Below are 23397 nucleotides of genomic sequence, written 5' to 3'. Positions count from 1 at the left end.
ACCTTGCAATTGATCAATAAATCATCAATTTGAGGAAGCGGATATTTATTCTTGATAGTAACCCTATTAAGCTGTCGGTAATCAATACACATCTCCAAAGAACCATCTTTCTTACACACAAATAGGATAGGTGCACCCCACGGGGACATAATAGGTCTGATAAAGCTTTTGTCTAAAAGTTCTTTCAATTGCTCCTTCAACTCTTTAAGTTCCGCGGGAGCCATACGATATGGAGGAATGAAAATAGGCTGAGTATCGGGAAGAAGGCCAATCCCGAACTCTATCTCTCTATCAAGAGGTACTCCAGGGAGATCTTTCGAAAAGATATCAAGAAACTAATTAAAAACATTAATTGACTGAATGGTCGGGGTTTCAGACTTAGTGTCTTTAACCCGAACCAAATGGTGGATGCAGCCCTTGGAAATCAACTTCCTAGCTTTGAGATAGGATATGAAACGACCCTTAGGAATCACAGAACTCCCGGACCATTTGAGGATAGGTTCATCAGGAAACTGAAACTTGACCACACAGGCACGACAATCAATAGATGCATAGCATGAGTGAAACCAATACATACCCAGAATGATATCAAAGTCAACCATATCTAGCTCAATCAAATCAGCATATATAACCCAATGAAAGATAGTAATGGGACCTTTCTTATACACCCGCTTAGCAATGATAGACTCTCCTATCGGAGTAGAAACCAAAATAGGCTCAGAAATTAGTTCAAGATCCGTTTCAAAATTTACAGCAACCAGAGGTGTCGTATAAGAAAAACTCGAATTAGGGTCCATCAATACATAGACATTAAAATAGAAAACACGGAGCATACCAGTGACAACATCAGGAGAGTCCTCCTGCTCCTGATGAAGTGGTATAGCATCGAAATGATTCTGGCATTAACCGCCAGCAGTACTAGATGAAGCACCCTGAAGAAGAACTGGATGGGCTGCGGGAGGTGGGGCACTGGTAGCCTGACTCTGGGAACGGGCATCATGACTCCGTTGTCTGGTATACGGGCAGTCTCTAAGTATGTGGCCTAATGTTTCACAACCAAAACAGCCCCGCTTCCCCATATAACACTCCCCAAAATGGTCTTTACCACACTTAGCACACGAAGGAGGATGAGGCCGGTTGCTTACACTGTCCTGAGACTTGGAAGGTACCGACCTGTTCTCGAGCTCCTGCCTGCCTCGATATACGGGAGCACTAGATGAGGAAGGCGCAGGTATAAATGGACGTCTCTGAAACTGAGGGTGACTCCCTCCAGAGAATTTAGTCTGACCAGACTCCTGTTGCTTCGATCTAACTCTCTTAATCCCTCTTACTCTTTCTCTTTCCTTTATCTTGTCTGACTCAATCTGTTGGGCGTGAATTATTAAACTAGGAAGATCAATCTCCCTGTTGATCATAGCAGATCTACATTCTTTCACCACATAACTCGACACCCCAGTTAGAAACTTGTTCATACTAGTCCTCGAGTCAGCCATCATATTGGGAGCGTACTTCGATAGTTGATTAAGCTTAAAACAATACTCCTTAACCGACATAGAGCCTTGTCTCAAATTCATAAAATTCTCTATCTTAGCTTCTCATAACTCAAGAGGAAAGAATCTATCCAAGAAAGCATCTTAGAATAATTGCCAAGTCACCGAAGCGGTATCTTTCTCTCTACCCTTATTCCACATCTGCACCCAGTCATAGACAACATCCTTTAACCAATAAAAAGCTAGCACCTCACTTTCTTCCTCATTTTCTTCATTTTATCAACATACATCTGCGGGTCCTCACCTGCTCTCGACCCATGAAACTCTGGCGGATTCATCCGCATAAAGTCACGAATTCGTGCTGCAGCCGAATTATTTTCCTGCGGAGGTGGAGAGTTGGCCTGAGTATTGGCGGTAACTGCCTGGGCTAGCATCTAAAAAGCTGCCCAAAATTCAGCATGGGATACCGTCTCATGTAACAGATCAACGAGTTGAGGTTGGTTGTTGTTTTCACGAGCTGACGTGCATTTTTTTTCATAAGAACGCACGAATTAACAGCAGAAGGAAACTGTTGTAAGCATAATAGACTCTTGTAGAAAGAAAGAAATGACTTTTCCTAGAACGGCCCACAGCCTCTTGATCATAGGTATGGCACACTACACACCGATGCTCAAGACTCTATGTAACGCGGCTTGTCAGACTCCTTAGGACTCTTCACAACCTTAGGCTCTGATACCAAGTTCGTAACGCCTCGAAATATCATCCTGAGATGCCACACGATGCCTAAGGCTACAGTAGCCTCAAGCTAACCCTTTAAGCCAAAACACTACCCTTGGGTTCCAACACAACAACATACACGCTACGCTAAGGATATATATATACGTACATATCATATCACATCGCACATGGCACGGAATATTGTTAGACTGTACATATATGGAATGTCTATACATAAACCAACCCAACAATACACTAGTCTGACATAGCCTCTATACAACAAAATCAACGAGCCATTGGGACAAACCCCCAACTGACTCAACAGACCAAAGGGATCACAAAACAACAGCGCCAAAACTAGCAACTTGGTCCTCAAACCATGAACGTAGATACGGTACTCGAATATCACTGTCGCGGCTGCGGCTAAGTACCTGAACCTACATCATGGTAAGAATGTAGCCCATAGAGAAATATGTGGGTCAGGACAAGATACGTACTGAGTATGTGGGGCGCATGCAAAATATAAATAATATCATAAATTTCGTAAAAATGTACATACGGACCATAATGATACACCTGGCTTGAGTGACATTGAATCATGCAACTCATAACATCTTAGATAGGAAATGTGGGAGAAAAACCTCATAAATCATTATTGATCATCATAGGCAACTTGACTTACCACATCAAAACTCAAAGTGACTCGGTATTTCAATAAACATAACTCTTATGGACAGGGGAATTTCCTATAACCGACAATCCTACGTGAGCTACGTGGAATACCAACGTTTGAAACCCCCGTTGGCGGGAGTGTCATACTCTTTGCTAGGGAGTACGACCTTAAAACTGCAATAATCACAATCGAGCTCTCTGGCCAATAATATCATCATCAAACATCCCTACAGTGGCACATAGGTTTGGGGAAATACCAAATTTCTCTCTCGATGCTAAGTACTACTCCCCGACAAGCTCAGACCGCGTTAGGAAATCCACCACAACATCACAAGGGTCTATCATAAATACCAAATCAAATCTCTTTCTCATTTATCAAATCATATCAATTTGTGGATTCCTAACTCAACACATTTTAGCTCAAAACATTTTAATCTTCCTTAACATCAACAAGGTATCAATGCGTTGAACCATAACCGACTCGCTATTTGGACAAGGATATCAAGACTCAATACATAATATTTTCAACAATTTAACTCATCAAAACCATCCAGAAAATACCAAGACTCATTGCAACTTCAATATCAACATTTCTCAATTTACCTTCCAACTCTCATTTAAAGGTACTTGAGACATCAACCCATAGTAGGGATATAGAATTTCCAATATCAATTATAAATTCATAATAAGGAAATAGTGGAATGATAGTATAAATCAAGGCTTAACAAATTAAATCATCATACTCTCATAATCAAATACTTTTTGGACATAATTTCATCTCAACATTATACACATATCGGATGACATAATCCCATAGCTCATGGACAATAATGTAAGATATAAAACCATATTTCTAATTCATGGTAAAATATGTAAAATCTTATGTCAATGTAATTCAACAAAAAGACCGGGCACAAGATCGAAAGGATAATCTTGTTCAAAGCCCCACATACCTAAAAATGGAAGATGAATATGAACTTTCGACTCCGAAACTTTATTTACGAAAATAAAGGGTGCTTCTCGAAGCCCTTAACATGATCAACTCGAATCCCAAATTAATTTAAAATTTCTACGGTTCAATCAAGAGACATAGAAGGATGAAATTTGGAGTAGTAGGGTTGGGGTTTGAGCCTTAGGAAATTTTGGAGAAAAATGAGCTATTGAATGCTCTTAATAGACTTAAATCCATGGTTTACCCGGATGGATTGGAGTGGAAATGACCAAAATACCCTTAAAAATCAAATAATGTCAAATCTGTCCTTTGGTGGACTGTTTTGATAGGCTGAAGTAGATCGACCATAACTTTTTGCTTCGATGGCCAAATTGGATGAAACCAATTTCATTAGAAAGAGGTCTTTCAGAGATTTCTGTTGATATATAGTAGCTCACCCAGATCATTATATTCAAGGAGTTATGATCGTTTAAAGTTGACCCTAAAATTCTCCTGGCCTCAGTATTTTTTTTCTGCATACGTACTGTTCACCACTATTCACAGTTAGATCGGAATGATCATAACTCATCGCTCGAGTGTCCGTTTTGGATGATCCACATATCATTGGAAAGATTATTTGATGCTCTATGCGATGACGGGTCGCATATCCAGAAATTCCACACAAAAAAATTATTAATCATGATAAAGAACAGAATTCAACACATTTTCGTCTGATATCTTAACGAAAATTTTTTTTGGGGCATCACATTTATGCGGATTACAATTAACAATAGTTTTGTGTCATCATTTAGAGAGCCAATCTACAAGCTCAAAAGAAGGAAGAATATTGAAGTTGATTGATCCATCAATAAGAGAAAGAAAACTGTTTTATTTATTAATAATTTTTTATAAATTTAAAATTTAAATAATTAGGAGCATTTTAGTAAATTTACCAGTTACGATACAGTATCATTCCATCAAACCAAATAATAAAACTGTTATTAAACAGCAGTGAACGATACAGTCCATCCAAACATTATATTATATTATATCATACAGTACAATACCATACGCTATTATACCATACATTATGAAACCATGACAAACCATCATCCAAACAGAGTGTCAATTGTGGATGTAGTTGGCGATTGATATACATAATCTACAAAGGATGAAAATAGCCTTCGGCAAGAAGACAACGCAAAGCTAGCGGAAGCTGCTCATGAAAATAACGAAAATAGCCTTTGTCGGCAAGGTGCCTCTTATTACATTAATTGCTAATAAGAGGGAATGGGAGGAGAATCAGCTAGCTCTCCGTCAACATGCCTTCATCAGCTGTGATTTTATTATATCATTTTTAATTAATTATTGTAAGTTATTTATGTATTAAAAAATTAATTATATTTAATAAAAAAAGTAAATTTTATTATATCATCTCTAATTAATTATTATAAGTTATTTATGTACTAAAAAATTAATTATATTTAATTAAAAAAATGATATTTATGACATGTCTGCTTCAGCTGCTTCACCCATAATTTGACTATATCACCCATAGTTAATTATTATAAGTCATATAAATACTAAAAAATTAATATTAAAAAATTATTATAAAGTCATCAAAGTATTAAAAAATTAATAATATTTAATTAAATTTATTTGACATTTTATATGAGGCCTATTTAATTTTTTTTCGACAAGTATTTTTGTGTAGTAATTTGTTATATCGCTTCTAATTAGTTATTATAAGTCATCTAAGACATGTCTGTTTCGCTGTTGCAATCGTGATTTTACTATATCACTCCTAATTAATTATTATGACAATTTAAGCATTGTCTCGCTTAAATTGAAACTTGAGTAATTATTTTCTTTAAAAAGAAAAAATAAAATCTTTTTGAAATGAATAAATAAATAAATCTTATCACTACTAATCAGTTATTATAAGTCATTTAAGATATGTCTGCTTTGCTGTTTCAATCGTGATTTTACTATGTCAATTCTAATTAATTATTATGATCATTTAAATATTGTGTCGCTTAAATTGAGACTTGAATAATTATTTTCTTTTAAAAAAAGAAAAATATTTTTTTAAAAAATGAATAAATAAATAAATCTTATAATTTAATTATTATTATAATATTAATTTACTATAAATATTGGGCGCGTGCATTGCACGAGCTACTCGTAACTAGTACTATCTAATTAGAGGGAAGGGCAGGAGAAACAGGCAAGTCTCTGTCAACATGCCTGCTTCTCCTTCCTGCTTCCTCCGTGGTTTTATTATATCATCTCTAATTAATTATTATAAGTTATTTATATGTTAAAAAAAATTAGTGATATTTAATAAAAAAGTAAAATAGAACTTATAACATGTCTGCTTCAGCTGCTTCAATTGTAACTTTATTAAATATCACTCCTAATTAATTATTATAAATAATCTAAGTATTAAAAGGTTAAGAATATTTGATGAAGAAGATAAATAGATATAAATGATAAGTTAACTCTTCATGATTTAAATTAACTTGACGTCTTGTATGAGGTCCACTTTAAAAAAATCACAAGTATTTTTGTATAGTAATTTTGTTATATCATTTCTAATTAGTTGTTGTGGGTCATTAAGACATGTTTGCTTCGCTGCTTCAATCGTAACTTTACTAGATTACCCATATTTAGTTATTATGGTCATCTAAGTATTTTGACACTTAAATTGGAATAGAAGACAAAATATTGTATATTTAATTTAAAACTTAAATTATTTTTAAAAAAATATAATTGACTATCAATACTACAAAAGTTTGGACAAGGAGAACGATATATATTATTTGAAAATTACATAAAAAGTATTATAAATTACAATAGTTAACAACTTAAAATATTTTTAAAAAAATAATCTGTTATATATTTCAGTAAAATACATAAAAAATACTATAAATTGCCATAATTAAAATAAAATTTTAAAAAAAATATTTATTGGGCCCGTAACTTGCATAGTAACTAGTATTCCCTCCTTCTCATTTTATGTGTCGCCATTTTCTTTTTGATCCGTACAAAAAAGAATGTCATCTTTCCTTATTTAGTAACTATTTAATGGCATCATCCTCATTTTATTTTTAGTGGGTTCCACTTTATAAGAAAAGTTAATTAAAAAGTAAACTTTAAAAGGAGTAATTTTGTAAACTTTACAAAATCATTATTTATTTTTTAAACTCTCTGTTATATCTACTGCTATTATTATTTTATATTATATAAGTGGTGATAACCACACGAGAGATGGATGACATGCCTGTATTACCACTTAGGGCATTGTCGTCTTTTAACGCAACTACACTTGGTGGCATCCTTCCAGCTTTACACGTACAAATGAGGCCAATTGCAGTAACTACATTTTCTCCACATCATGTAACTGATCTTATTTGTTTTCCTCATGCTGTTCCAATTTACCAGATATCTACTACAAGTTTCGTGTAGCTTTTTCACCGACTCGATTTTGCTTCTTCGTTGTTTATGTCTGTGAGTTGTCTTTCATCACTGCTCTAATTTTGAATTTTATAGTTTGATTTGGAATTTTACTCTGTATGTTCTAGGATTTGGTAATCTATGTGTCTTTTTGTGTGATTCTGCTTGTTGGATGTATATATGTTTCTAATTCATGTTGTTGTTGGTCATGAAATCAATTTGGGGTTTTTTGCTTCTTCTTGAGAAACATCAAAATCTGGTCATGTATGACGGAGCTTTTATGAAATCACTACTAACAACATCTGAATAAGTCAAAACTACTTCATCAAAATTTTATTTTGTGTGATTTAGACTTAAGGAGTATTTGAATTGAATTTCAAGCAATTCAGTGCTACGTTTGTCGCTTTGTGTAGATCGTGGGTCTTTTTCTTTCGTATTTTAAGAGAAAAATTTGAATATGGTCTCTCAATTTTTTGGATTTTCTACGTGTGATTTAGCGAAAACTAAGTCTTGGGGTTTCCTGTGAGTAATATTTGGAAATGGATACTGGTAATTCTTTGAGCGCTGGTTAATTGCATCTGTAAAACTCATTCTCTGTGTGATTTGAAAATTCATTGGTTGGTTAACTTTTGCTTTGCATTCTTCACACCAAATTACCCAAAAAGTAGTTCCATAGATATAGAGTGGATGTAAAGTATTTTGCTGGGCTTATCTGAACCCAGTATTTTTGATGCGTTGGTTAAACTCATCTTTAAAACCCAACAAAATTTTTTCAAAAGGTAGATATGAGCCCGTAACTTTAAGGATACAATGTTAAAAGCCTTAAATATTAAAAAGGCAACCCGGTGCAGTAAAGCTACCTCTATGCACGGTGTCCGAGGAAGGGCCCCACCACAAAGGTGTATCGTACGTAGCCTTACCTTGTATTTCTGCTAGAAGCTGTTTCCAAGGCTTGAACCCATGACCTCTTGGTCATAAGCTTTGAAGATTGTATCCATAAAACATAAATTTTAAGCCTGCCCTATATGAAGGTTTGTCGATACAGTAATAACTAATAGCCTATAAAGAGTAATGACAGTCATTTTAGTTAATGAAAGATGTGAAAACGCACTAAAATTATGACTTTTATTCTTAAAATGGCCATGCCCTACTAATTGATTTAACCGTGCCTTCTATTTTCCTATTGGTTATGAGACTTTTATTTTTAAAATATACAAATCCTAGCTATAGCAGCAGATTATGTTAAAAAACAAAACTGTCCTGAACGACATAAGATTTAGATCTTAGCCTATCCCACTCAAAAAGAGGGGTAGTATTTTAATTTTGTTTCAGATCTGCAGCCTATAGCAAAAGAATCAAAATCCTTGTAATTGCCAAACATATGGGAAGTTTCAAGTAGGTACCATTACCAAGCATTAGCTTATCCTCGACCTTCTCATCCACAACAGTCTCTACCGAATTAAGAGCAAGCTGTTCAAGTTTAACGCACTCATCAAATCTCTGGTTGACCATCCAAAGCTAGAAAACAATATAAGGCTTAAAAAGTGCAAACTTGTATTGCACTAAAAATCAGCAAATAGCAAAATAACCTTAGTTAGACATTATTTTGTAATTAGTATGGGCCACAGAACTGAAACTGTGCATAAACAAAATAGTTCAGGCTAGCTAATATGGAGGAAAGAAAGTGTAGAAAGACACACTCAAAATTAAGTACGGGAAACTACAGAAGTTTGGGAGGACATGGTGTCTTTTCACTTTAAATTTTTCTTTCCTTTCAAATGAACACATACAGGAAAAGAAATTCCTTTTTCCTATATTAGTTACAATTTTCTCAAGAAATGCAGCAAAAATTCTACAGATGTCACAAATTATCAACTAACACACAAATTACTTCACAATTTAGTAGTCTCATAGTAAGATCATTTTTTGCTGCGACCAAGCTGGCTCGGACACCATGGTTGTTAAAAAGAAGAAAAGAAAAAGTAATGTATAGTATGCTAGTTGATTAGAACTTGTAGATTTAAGTTTTACTAGAGTGATATCAAGAATCTATCTACTGTATTTGATGATTCCTTTGTGCCTTTCAAAAATGTCGATCGGTGTACAACTATTCATTTGAATTTTGTGGTGAGTTTTTGTTAGGTGTTTCTACTGGTGTTGTTACTTCTTGGGGTGCCAATGCATAGAATTTCAGAAATCAAAGTTGTACTTTTTATATTTTGTGACCTTATATTTTCTGGGTAATTACATGGAAGCTTTTATTCTAATGTAGAAAGAATAGACTATGGTTAACTGTGTCTCATAGTTTGTTAAAGCTTCAGGCATCATGCATATCCTCTGTCATCTTTTATTCTAATTTCTCAAAAAGATAGCACACTGAGACCCAATCCACTTCAGCACAAAAACTTTCTGAAAAATCAGATGTCAAAGTAGATTGAAACTGAAGAATGAAAAATCTCATACCCAAACTCAAGGGAGATTAAAAATACCAAACTCAAGGTTTCGACTTTGAGATTCCTCAATGAAATTGGAAATTGAAAATTTCGAAGAGAATCCAGAACGCCTAAATAAAAGAAGATGGCAGTAAAAAAATAATGATTTCAGAAAATATTTGCAATTTTCGTTTAATCTTGCTGAGTCAAATAAAGTCTTATATATATAGAAGAATATATATCTAAGTAAAAATTAGATACAATATATTTATTTGGATTGAGCTCCAGATCTTTGTATGCTACATCCTAAACAGATACGCCCTGGAAAATCAAATAATATGATAAAAGCTGAATGGCTATGTTGGTGTTGATACTGGATGGCTATTTCTTGATAAGTTTATCTTTATTAAAAGGTATCCTGCAAAGCTTCTTAAGGCTAGGGTGATTCAATATTCATTGAACAAATAAGAATTTTCCTTTTCCTACAGTAATTTCAAGTGCATACCTTGGATGTACTGATTTAAATGACAAGCACTGGTGAAGCAGTCACTCTGAACAGATTGAGCTTTTTCTGTCTTTAAATTCAAACATATTTTCTTTTGCTTTTTTCATGTATCTATATCACGACAAGAAGTCTTTGCTTGACTACAGATGTTACCATCAAAGCCTAAAGATTGTGGCACATCAACGAGGCTGGCCTCTTATTTTTTCTTCTTGGATGAAATTCCTTTTCCCCGTTAGAATACAAGAGTCAAACAATGTGGGAAATAACTCTATTCAAAACTTAGGATTCTATTTAAAGATGAATCTTACTTATTTATTGTATACACACTAATCTCTTCAACTCCTCAACATTGCTTGAAAGATTTACATACCTATTATATACAGTATGTGAAAGTTCTTGTTTCATCAAATTAAGGCAGATATGATCGCTGAACCCGTAGGTGTAATGTCTTTTGATAAAAATAACAATCAATCCTGCTCAGCAAAAAAGGATGCTGAGATGAAGCTTTGACGATGTGAAATATATAAACAAGTTTCTACAGGAAAAAAAAAGAAGCGTTTTTGCTGCAGTGCCGAACAAACAGACGAGTTAAAGAAGATTACTATTTCAAAAGTTGGAGATTTTCATGTACAAACTCAACATGCAGGTCACTTGATGTATCTGTTAAGCTATCAAATCTCATTCTTTTTCAGTTACGTTATATATTTTCATTCTGACATATTGTGAAATTTGCTTTGGCATATAATTGTTTTCTTGCAAGGGGCACATCCGACCAACCAACATCATCTTGTTACAATTCAAAACTCTCGAAACAAACTCTTCTGATCATACGAGAACTGACTCCTCTTACTGAAATAGGTGGTATTACCATAGCAAACACCATACTTTTTTTTATCTTACAAAAAGTGTAATTTATTAATATTCTCCATTTTATGTGTGTTGTTGTGTCTGCTCTTTGTTTCAGTTACCCGTCCTCAAATACAAGTCACCACATTTTACCACAATTCAGAAAAATGAAAAGATATATGCAGCCCCTTTGTGATTCACGAAACAGGTAACTTAGTCTCTATAATTATATAAAGTGAATAACATAACTAATATTATTTTCATTTCCAATACAATTGTTATACGAAACTAACTAACTTTCGATGCGCATTAGGCTCAACATCTGGTGTATCTACCTTTGTATCTGAAAATCCTGTTCCAATGGACTTCTCTACAATTTCAATGACAGGTTTTACTTTCTTCTTCCGTTTTACAATTGATTATGACTAACTGACCATAAAAATACATTATGGTAAATGTTTTAACCAATAAATCTGATCTTACGGCTTTACCCGCTACCTGTGAGAAGCAAAAGAACATACCTTACTCATTCTCTATGAATGAAGTAGCTGAGTGCTATGATCAAAATAATTTTTTATTCTCTTATACTGTAACTATTACACAAAATTAACTTATCGTTTCCTGGTGTTAGGCTCAACACCTACTGCATCTAACTTGCAATGTGATCCGACTTCCAAGGTTATTCAACATAAAGGTTTGCGCTACTCGTTTGTTGTAATACTATCATATTCTACTTGTAACTTCATTCTATTTATTTAATTATATAATGGAAAAAATATGCAGCTCACAGGCAACGAAACACCGGCTGTGTAAATATACGAGAAGTGTTATCTGAATACGTCCGTTTAAAGACTGTTCTTCATTGTAAATTTTATGACGCAAAAAGATTCAAATATGAGGCTCCTGGATTTTGTTGCAACAACGGCTCCATCAAGTTAGTTTCCTATCCAGTATCTATTGCACTACAAAATTATACTTTGGAAATACTGAAGAATCTGTGCATTTTCGAACATACATTAGAACATACAATAACATGTTTGCATTTACATCACTTGGCGAAAATTATGACAGAGAATTGGCAAAAAAAAATGACGGCATCTACACATTCAGAGTTCAGGGTCAAATGTACCACTTTATAAATGACTTACTCCCTGCTGATCAAATAGCAAAAAACCTTCAACTATACTTTTATGATACCGATAACGAAATTGCTAATCGAATGGCATGGTCAACTAAAGTTCATGAATCAATAGTTGCAAAGCTTATAGATATACTAAGAATTAATCCATATTCTATTTTTCTTAAATCCTTAATAGATGTTCCGAATTTATCAAAATTTTACATTGCACTTAAAAGTGACTCTGGTTTAGATCAACGGTATACAACCTTCCAAATACATCAGAAGTGGCAGCAATATGGGTTGAAAAGAATTCAATGAAATTAGTTCTGCACCTCATATTCGAATTTATACTCGCAACAATAGATCTCAAATATTAAACTACTATTATGGATGTTATGATCCATTGCAATACCCATTATTAATAGTTTCCATACGGCTAAAGTGCCCGGCACTATGGTATAAAAAAAATTCTCTCACCAAAAGAAACTTTTGAACGTCGCTTATTGTGAGCATGAACATTTACCAAATATAAAAAATATGTGTTTTATTGATGGATATCTTGATATGGAGGCTCAAAATTTAGAAAAGGGAAAACAAAAAAGAGACACTATATCTATTCATGAATATTACTGTTACAAACTTCAAATGAAAGAAAATGAAACAAATGAAACTTTACATTCTGGAAGATTGCTTCAACAGTTTTCAGTAGATAAATACATAAAACTAGAACCACAAAGATTAGATTTCTATTCATTTAATCTAGATTTGTTTAGAACAGAAATATTACAAGGATTCCTCGATGTTTTAAGACTTGGGGAAACAAATGCTTCCAATATTGAAAAACAAACATTCATTCCTGTTAGTTTTACTGGAGAACCAAGAGATGTGCGTCGACGATACATGGATGCTACTGCTTTAGTACAACATTTTGGTAAACCTGATTTATCCATAACCATGACTTGTAACCCATCGTGGCCAGAAATAAAAGACCATCTATTATCAACTGATCAACTGATGAAGTACAAAATAGACCTGATTTAGTTAGTAGAGTATTTAAAGCAAAAATTGAAGAACTTAAGATAGGCATACTGAAAAGAAACATTTTCGAAAAAATTATGGCTTTCATGTACATGATAGAATTCCAGAAACATGGTCTACCTCACGCATACTTTCTTGTTATTCTTACCAATGACTACAAATTATTGACTCCAGAATCTTATGATAAAGTGGTTTGTGCGGAATTACCTAATTCTAATTCACAAGAATATTTACGGTCACTTGTTCGATTGCATATGATGCATGGGTCTTGTGGAAATTTAGATCCGACGAGATTATGTATGCGAAAATAAGGTCATTGTAAATTCAAGTATCCAAAAAATTTTGCTGATCAAACATCAAAATGCAAGAATTCATACCTAATTTATAGAAGGCGAAAAATAGGAGATGTTGTAAAGATCAGAACTAAATACCTTGATAATTCATGGGTTGTCTCGTACAATCCTTTCTTACTTAGCAAATTTAACTATCATATAAATGTTGAAATTTGTTAAGATATTAGAGCTGTTTAGTGCACCGGGCGGCCCTTTTTTATCTGCGAAGGACATGACAAAATTGCATTTCACATACATAATAATGATATATAAGCAGAAATCGATGAAATAAAAGAACATCGATTTGCTAGATGGGTATCTCCACCCGAAGCTACGTGGCGTTTATTTGTTTTCCCAATTAACGAAATAAATTCAACTGTCTATCATCTTCAATTACATCTTGAGGGACAACAATTCATTTCATTTAAGACTGCAACAAATGTTGATTTAATTATAAATAATTCGATGATTAGAAAAATAATATTGACGGAATTCTTCATTATGAATAGAGAAAATAAAGATGCTAATGAGCTGAACCTATTGTATAAAGAATTTCCACAAAACTTTGTATGGTGGGTGCAATATAAAATATGGATTCGACGAAAAAAAGGCGACGTTATTGGACATGTTGTAACCTGTCATCCAATAGAAGGCAAAATATATTATTTATGATTATTATTAATGAATATAAGAGCATCAAAATCATACAAAGATCTACAAACTGTTAATGAAGTACCTTATAATACATTTAGAGAAGCCGATGAAAAGAGAGGATTGCTTCAGTCTGATAATAATTTGACAGTTACAAATCCTTTCTTTTGAGTTTTCTCCACAATTGATGAGCTTCGTCGTCTTTGTGCTATTCAGGGAACAACAAGACCCACACACTACCATGTTCTGCATAATGAAATTGGATTTCTGCAGATGACATGCAAGAGCTGGTTCATTCATTGTCCTATGTGTAAGAAAGCAATCTCCTTTTATGAGGAACTTGAATATCCAAGAAATGATTTTTATTGTACATAAACAACAGTTTTCAAAAAAACAAAAAAGAAAAATTCCTAGATCATGTTTGCAACTTTGATCAAGTAATATTTGTACACGTTCTATCATTGGTGTTTTATCTATGCCAAACTTTTTGACTAAGTCTCCATTGGTGAAGAGAACTTAAGCTAATTTCTGGATATGTTGTGATGGATGCCACAAATCTTTAAATTATAGTCCTTGTGTTTTTTTTGTTTTGTTGTGCTTTTTGTGTTTTGTACTTCACAATGTTATTTTGGCAGCATTTATTTTCTTATTTCCAGCTAAGGGTGTTAAGTGGGTCGGGTCGGGTCGAGCTCAATAGTAAAAATTTTAAAAATAGCCTTAACCCGACCCGCTTAACCCAACCCGGTCAAGCCCACCTAAACCCGATCAAATTCGGTTAAAAATTCGGTCAAACCCGGTTAAAAATAAAAAAAAAGTTTTTTTTCAATATACACTATATATACCCCACCTATATACATTTTAAATACTTTAAACAATATATATACACTATATATATTATATACTATATTACAATTTAAAAAATATATACACATATACACAATTACACATATATACTTACCATTCAAGATATATGTACTACTTTAAAGTTTAAATAAAACATACTACAATATATATACATTACAATATATATATATATATATATATATATATATATATAGTTATTTACTAATTTATAAAACATATACACATGTATACGTTAAATATACATGCCTATAAAAGATATATTCACATATATACGCTCTATTCAGTGTATATGTACTACTTTAAATAAAATATACTACAATAAATATACATTACAATATATATATATATATATAGAGAGAGAGAGAGAGAGTTATATACTAATTTATAAAACATATACACATGTATACGTTAAATATACACCTCTATAGAAGATATATACACATATATATGAACCATTCAATGTATATGTACTACTTTAAATAAAATATACTACGATATATATACATTACAATATATAGAGAGAGTTATATACTAATTTATAAAACATATACACATGTATACGTTAAATGTACACGTCTATAGAAGATATGTTCACATATATAAGCTCTATTCAATGTATATGTACTACTTTAAATAAAATATACTACAATATATATATATATATATATATAGTTATATATATATAGTTATATACTAATTTATAAAATATATACACATGTATACGTTAAATATACACGTCTATAAAAGATATATACACATATATACGCACCATTCAATGTATATATACTACTTTAAATAAAGCATATACCACAATATATATACATTACAATATATATAGTTATATACTAATTTATAAAATATATACACATGTATACGTTAAATATACACGTCTATAGAAGATATATACACATATACACACACCATTCAATGCATATGTACTACTTTAAATAAAATATAATACGATATATATACATTACAATATATATAGAGAGAGAGTTATATACTAATTTATAAATCATATACACATGTATACGTTAAATATACACGTCTATAGAAGATATATACACATATATAAGCACCATTCAATGTATATGCACTACTTTAAATAAAATATACTATGGTATATATATACATTACAATATATATATATATATATATATATATATATATATATATAGTTATATACTAATTTATAAAACATATACACATGTATACGTTAAATATACACGTTTATAGAAGATATATACATATATATACACACCATTCAATATATATGCACTACTTTAAATAGAGCATATACCACAATATATATACATTACAATATATATATATATATATATATATATATATAAAAATATATATATATATATATATATAACTATATATAACTATATATATATATATATATATATACTAATTTATAAAATATATACATATGTATACGTTAAATATACACGCTTATAGAAAGACATATACACATATATACATTAAATATACACATCTAAAGAAGATATATACACAAATATACAAAATATATGCTACTTAATATTATAAATTAATAATACTTGTAAATTAATAATATATTAAAAGTAAGTTTTTAATTTAAACTAGAAATTCAATTTAAATCATTAAATGAAAAAAATTACAAGTAAGGACTAAGGAGTGAATGAATGTTGAATTTTATTGATTGCGAAATGATCCAAAATTCATAATTTACATGAATGAAAAATCGACAAATTATGCATCATTTTTTTCCAACTCATTCATGTTAATATTAACGAAAACTTGGATATGATAGTCAAAGTCAATGGGGGCAAAACAATGCATTGGACTTGATTCTGCTGAGTTCTCCTGTGAAGACATAATTTCTTCAAGTCTCTACTTGTCGTTCAGTTCCAGTTCCATTCCTTGGTTTATTCTTTCCCCTCTAATCTAATCTTAGAGGCAAACTAGAACATTCATTATATTGCTTCCCAATGAGTGTCGTTTGTCTCCAAGCTACTGTTGTCACTGACTAAAGGCGCTCTCTGATGCAACGGTTGACATTGAAACATTCAAGATATCTCTAGTTAATCTTGAAAGTACAGGATATTGTGTTTCATAACTCTTCCACCAATTCAACGTGTTAATTCGTCGTCTACGATCCTCTGGCGGCGATCGAAGATAATATTTCAGCTCTTCCCGATAAGTTGATGTGTAAGCTCTCTCATCAACATTGTTCCAACAAGGTAAATCATAAAAGGAATTAGGAAAACCACTATGTGCCGGCCTTTTAGAAGATGATGGCTCCTCGGGAGGATGAGGAGCGACAGTTAGAGTGATATTTGTAGGTACGGCTAAATCAACTGAATCAACATAGTGATTATATAATTTTTCTATGTATTTATTCGCATCACCCATAACCGTCCATAAATCAGGTTGTACTTGTTCAGTATCATTGTTAGTATTTATTTCTAATTAGCATAAATAATAGTACTAAAGTGGCATATAGTATTATATTTCATGCACGAATTTAGCATAACACCAACCAAGTAAATAGGGAAAATTAAGAAAAAATATTTTTTAAATTTAGTAAACATGACACCAACAACTTCTTTATAACCTTTTTTATTTTTATATTCTTTGAGCAAATTAGAAATATCGGCTATATATGTCAAAATATTACAAATAGTAGGATAATAAGCACCGAAAAATTCAACTGTAACTACATAAAATTTTTCTAAAAACTTAAGAAGATCATTAATTACAATCCAATCAGAATCATGTAGCATGCAATCAGCAGAATCAGCAAACGAGCCGCAATGTTGGTTAAAAGCTAGTGTAATAAGAACTCTATATTTATAACAAGTTTTTAAAAAATCATACGTAGAATTTCATCTAATATCAATTTCCTTAGGCATCAATATCGGTGTAAGTCCATTTTTTTGACATTTAACTTTAAATTCTCTAATTCTCGATCTACGATTATTTCCTTGAATAAAATCAATACCAAGACGGATTTTTTCAATATAAAACTCAAGACCATCTTTTACAATTAAATTATATATATGACATACACACTTAATATGAAAAATTTCAGGCAACAACAGAGATAACTTAGATTTTAACTTTTTTATAGCAGTCTTGTTGTTAGAGGCATTATAAAAAACAATACATAAGATTTTATTTTCGATACCATAAAATTCAGCAACTTTAACAATAAAATCAGCAATAAAATCTCCAGTATGTTTACGATCTTCATCATATAAAAAAGCAAGAATACATTTTTGCATCACAAAATTGCTATCCATCCAGTGACAAGTAACAGTTAAATAATCATTTTTATTTACAGCACGACCAAGATCAGAAGTTAGGGATAATCTACATTGAATATTTGTTAACAGTGTTGATAAATAAAAATAATATTGTGAATGAAGTCTAAAAATATCAGACCAACAAGTACTTCAAGGAATACCATTAAACATAGGATTATAAATTGCTTGAATATAATGAATAAAGGCATTAGAAGAAGGAAAACTAAAAGGCAAACAACCCACCGCTACCATTTTAGCTATTTCTTTCCGGACCCTCAATTTATTATACTTCTTCGTTACCTGACTAGTTGCAGGGTCCATTCTAGTTTGTGTTGGCCCACCAACATCCCCACCACTTCGTGTAATATTTAATTCTCTTTCGTGAGCATCACCTATATGTCTCATTAACGTACTCATACCCCTTGTTTGCCTCCGCTTTTATGCTTATATATTTGTTGACAAATATTGCATTGCACCTCTGTATCTGATATACGTTCAAAAAATTGCCATGCAATACTAGTTGTTTTATGAGCTCTTGGGGTACGGAGAAGACGGGAAGGGAGATTAACCGATTCAGATCTAACATTAACATTTTCTACTGCGGGTGTCTCACCAATATTTTTATCATCTTCGTCTAAATTAACCGCATCTAATTCATTTTCTTCATCTATACCGTAATTTTCTTGAGCTTCTACATAATCCACGTGAGCACCTACATCTATTTCTTCCTCAAAAGGTGTACCAAGCGGTACCGGAGGTAAAGGCACATAGGTATATCTACTACTTGAAGTACCTCTACCGCTAGTAATTCACTTTTTACTACCACTACTACTTTCAGGACAAAAAATTTTAACACCTTTAGTAGCGAGGTTTTTTAATTTATCCATAATATAAATTAAACTAAAAAAATTTAAAATACACAAATATAATAAAATTAAATATTCAACAATTAATACAATAAATAAAAATTAAACGTAAGAGATGGAACGATAATACTAAATTTTGGAAGTATCCGAAGGTTGCGACTTTAGAAATATCCACTCGTACTTTGTAATCGCAAAATTAAAAAATTAACGTGAGCACTTTAGGAAATTAAATATATTGAATATTTGAGATTTGAGACAGTGAAAAATTGTGTGAAAAATGATTTGAAAGCGTAGGGTATTTATAGAATTTTTTTGGGATTAAAAAATATTTTGAATGAATTTTTTTTTCTTCTTAATAAATGGGCCCAAACTAGCTGTTTGGACCCAAAAAGGGCTATATAGCCATTGGGCCAACGGCTAGTTTGGCCCAAATATCTTTTTTTTTTTTAAAAAAAAAACCTTATTCGGTCTGGGATAGTTAACCGGCGGGCCTGGACCGGGCTTGGTCCGAGCCGGGTTAACCGGGCCCAACCAAAAAATTTAATCGGTCCGGGACCAGGTGTCCTACAGCCTATGGGCTGATCGAGTCAGATCAAATCGGGCCGATTTTATTAAGTGGGCCGATTCGAACTGGGTTGGGCCGGGTCAACCGGACCCGTTTGACATGTTTATTTCCAACATATTTCTTTTTTATGCAATTATTTAAGAGTTGTTTTGTCACAGATTCACTTCCAAATTACGGTTGCCCAAAAAGAAAACCAACTTCAACATTTGTGTTGTTACTCTGTTGCAGCAACCCAATGGCCAAATGAGAGTACAAATCAAATATAATAATCTGCTCATAGAAGGGATCTTTCCAAGGCTATGCAAACATTAAATTCCTTGCATAGTCACAAGATTTATTTAATCAAATGTTTGATGCTTTGTAAATATGCACAGGGCCCGTGCAACGTACGGGCAACCCCACCAGTAAGAGTATAATAAAGCAAAAAAAAAAGAGGAAGTTTTTAAATATAAAATATTTTGAGATCCGTGATAATTCCTTTGTTTACGCACTAGTTTGTTCACTTCTTGTTACACTGTGCCTACCTCCTCTCCCTCCAGGGTCACTCAAATATTCATTTTTCCTTTTTTTTTTTCATCATTCAATGCACAATTTCTTATTCTAGTTCCATTAAAATATATGACTTCAATTTTACTCAAAACTGTTACAATAAAAACATGCCAGTATGTGTCTGCTGTTTGGTAACAGAATTGTCGCTTTTTCTTCACTCTATACCTTTCCTTTTGCTCCTAACAGTCAGTTCTTCATGAAATCTCTCACATTTTGCCTTCAAATTCATCAGATTTTGAAATCATTTTCATTGTAATTAAGTGTTTTTTTTTCATCAATTTATTATCACATGGGCATTTTGCGCTAAGAACTTTTCCCTTTGATAAACAATTTTTGTTTGGTGGGGAGGGTTATGGGCCTTCTGGATTCATTGTTTGGAAATGGGGGTAGAAGGTTTATCAAGAGAAAAGATAGCGATGCTGGTGAAGCAGGTTCGCATTATTCGGCCCTTTCTTTATTTGATTTCTGAATTTGTTATTCGTACCGTTAATTTTCAGGTCAATGGGGTTTTAGGTTTTCAAAATTTAATTTCATTGTGAAATTTGAAAAAAAAGTAGCTTTTGTTTTTTAAAGCGAAAAAAGATATTTGAAAATTGAAGTTGTTTTTGACTATGAATACAACTTGAATTTGTTTTTGAGTTTTTTCTGAGTAATTTGCAGTGAAAACAGTTTTTTGTTATTTTTCAAATTCTTGTGTGTTTTGTTTTAGAATTTTCCGTTATTTATGCCAAATATTTTCGGGAGTTCAGCTACGACAAAAAAGTGAAAAAGTTTCATGGTCAAGCGCGCCCAATTTTTATTTTGCACACATTCTTTGGAGGGTTAATAACTGGAAACTGGGATTTGACAATCTGTTAGTATTCTGTTTGTAGAAAATTAGAGTGTGAGTTTACTAATGCAACCTACTTTGCTGCAAAGTTTATTGTATACTGTTGTGTAGGGTGAAAATCATTTTTTCTTCCCAACTTTGCCTTAAAAATTAACATCCCTCAACTTTAAACAATAGTTATGCTCCCACATTATCATAATTGAAGTTTTAAAATTCCTATTATACCATTTCATCATCAACTTCTTCTTTTTTTTTTTTTTTTCAAATAATCATATTTTCATCTTTTTTTAAATTCATGTAACAAATTTTTCATGAAAACACAAACATTATCTTCTGGGCGAAAAAATTGAGAAATACTAATCAAGTATATAAGTTTTTTTTGTTGTTTCCCAAGGTATCCCCACAGTCGACAACCGTGAGACTAATCCTCCATTTCACGGTCAGCGCACTAAGCTGTAGGGAACTGGTTACAGAGTTTTCTTTATTCACCAGGGTTGGGGATCGAACCCCCAACCTCTTGCGTAAGGGGTGAGGTGCTGAACCACCACACCAACCTTTGTGGTTAAGTATATAAGTTAATGATGATCTATAATAAATAAAATTAGCATAATAAGGAAATTAATTTTATTAATAATAACCAAAACTCTAATATTTATTTTATAAGTGAAAATAATAAGTAATATTGACTTTATAAGCAGGTTTCAATGCAGAAAATACAAACTAATGAATAAAAATATGATCGAATTTTTAAAAATTATATATATTTATTTAGGTAAGTTATAATTTATGTAATGTTCTATTAATGAAAATTACAACTTATTTATTTATGACAATAGATAATATCGTTTTTTTGTCACTTGACCCTTATACTAAAAATAGTTATTTACTTATTTTAATTTATTTGTCCAATTTATGAATCAAGAGCATTGTATTACCTTTTTTTAACCTTTAGTATTAAGTAACTACATAAAATAATAGTATAGACAAATTTAAAGTTTCAAAGTATCATTAATAAAGTTACTTCAGTAAAATACGTCTCTAAATAAAATTTTCTTAAAGGTTGTGTCATGTCAATAAAAGTCAAGTAATATGAAACGGATGTAGTAAGAGAACGGTACAACAACAAACCCAGTGTATTCCCACCTAGTGGGATCTGGGGGGTAAGATGTACGCAGTCCATACCTCTACCTCTAAAGAAGTAGAAAGGCTGTTTCCGATAGGCACTACACACGTTCAGGGTAAACCCCTGAATGACCAACTTAATAGTCATCAACCTATCGTTGATCCTCTTCACCTCTACTACCTGACCTCTAAGCTCTTCATCTACTAAGATGCCAACTCCATTCCTACGCCTCTCGCTCCCAGAGTACCACAGCTTGTAACCATCCACCTCCCTAGCCTTAGACCCTACCCACTTGGTCTCTTGAACACACGCAATATTGATCCTCCTCTTCCTAAGAATCTTCACAAGCTCTATGGACTTACTCTGAAGGGTTCCTATATTTCAAGACCCAACCCTCAGCCTACCATCACTATCCATACGCCCTCCACTACACCCCCGCGGCCAAACCTTGGCCTCCCTCCCACTCCCGCCCTTTCCTCATCCCCCGCCCCCCCGCCCCAACCCCCTCGGACATGACCCTATCCAACCATTACCGCCCACAGCCACAACTACACGAAAGTATAAGAAAATATAAAGATATAAACGATGGTAGTAGCAAAGCAGCAGCAAGAAATACAAGACTCACACAAATTCAAAAGAATAATCCAGGAACAAAACTAAACTCAACTAGAGAGCAAGCACCACTGGACTCAACACCCACAGCCCCAAAAACAGATTCCCAAGCCGATAACCCAATCCAAAGCAGTGCAAGAAACGACCACAGCAACAGCAACAACAGACAACAGACAATATCAACAAATCCAACGCAAGTCAAGGTACAGGGGCTACTATTAGCATAATACGAAGAATGAAATAACAAAGGTTAGAAGTCACCGGGTTACGCTTGTAAACCAAGCCGGAAACCAAAGCCCAGCGTTGACCGGGTTCCGGGGGATTCCGGTGCTGAGATGGAGTTGCGGCTGCTGGAGACCGAGGGAACTGGTCGTCGTTTGGGTGTTGCGGCTGCTGGCGACCGAGCGGCGGGTGCAGGCGGAGCTGCGGCTGGAGACCGAGCTTCGGTTGTTGGAGACCGAATCGGCGGCTGGCTGGAGACCAAGGTGGTGGTGGTGGGGGGGGGG

The 23397-nt window shown here is 33.0% G+C and overlaps 1 protein-coding gene across 1 annotated transcript in view; it reads left to right on the top strand.

Moving 5' to 3' along the window:
• Window positions 1-20245: 20245 nt before the first annotated feature.
• LOC107863470 (nucleotide-sugar uncharacterized transporter 2) overlaps window positions 20246-23397 on the top strand; it is a 6399-nt gene continuing 3247 nt past the window's right edge. The window contains exon 1 of the mRNA XM_016709402.2: window positions 20246-20758. Coding sequence (XP_016564888.1) covers window positions 20680-20758 — 79 coding nt within the window. The 5' untranslated portion in view covers window positions 20246-20679. The remainder of the gene's footprint in view (window positions 20759-23397) is intronic.

The sequence above is a fragment of the Capsicum annuum genome, chromosome 3 (assembly GCF_002878395.1).
Source record: "Capsicum annuum cultivar UCD-10X-F1 chromosome 3, UCD10Xv1.1, whole genome shotgun sequence".
In the NCBI taxonomy this organism is placed as follows: Eukaryota; Viridiplantae; Streptophyta; class Magnoliopsida; order Solanales; family Solanaceae; genus Capsicum; species Capsicum annuum.
The sequence above is the reverse complement of the archived record's forward strand: the minus strand, read 5'-3'. Positions and strand labels throughout refer to the sequence as shown.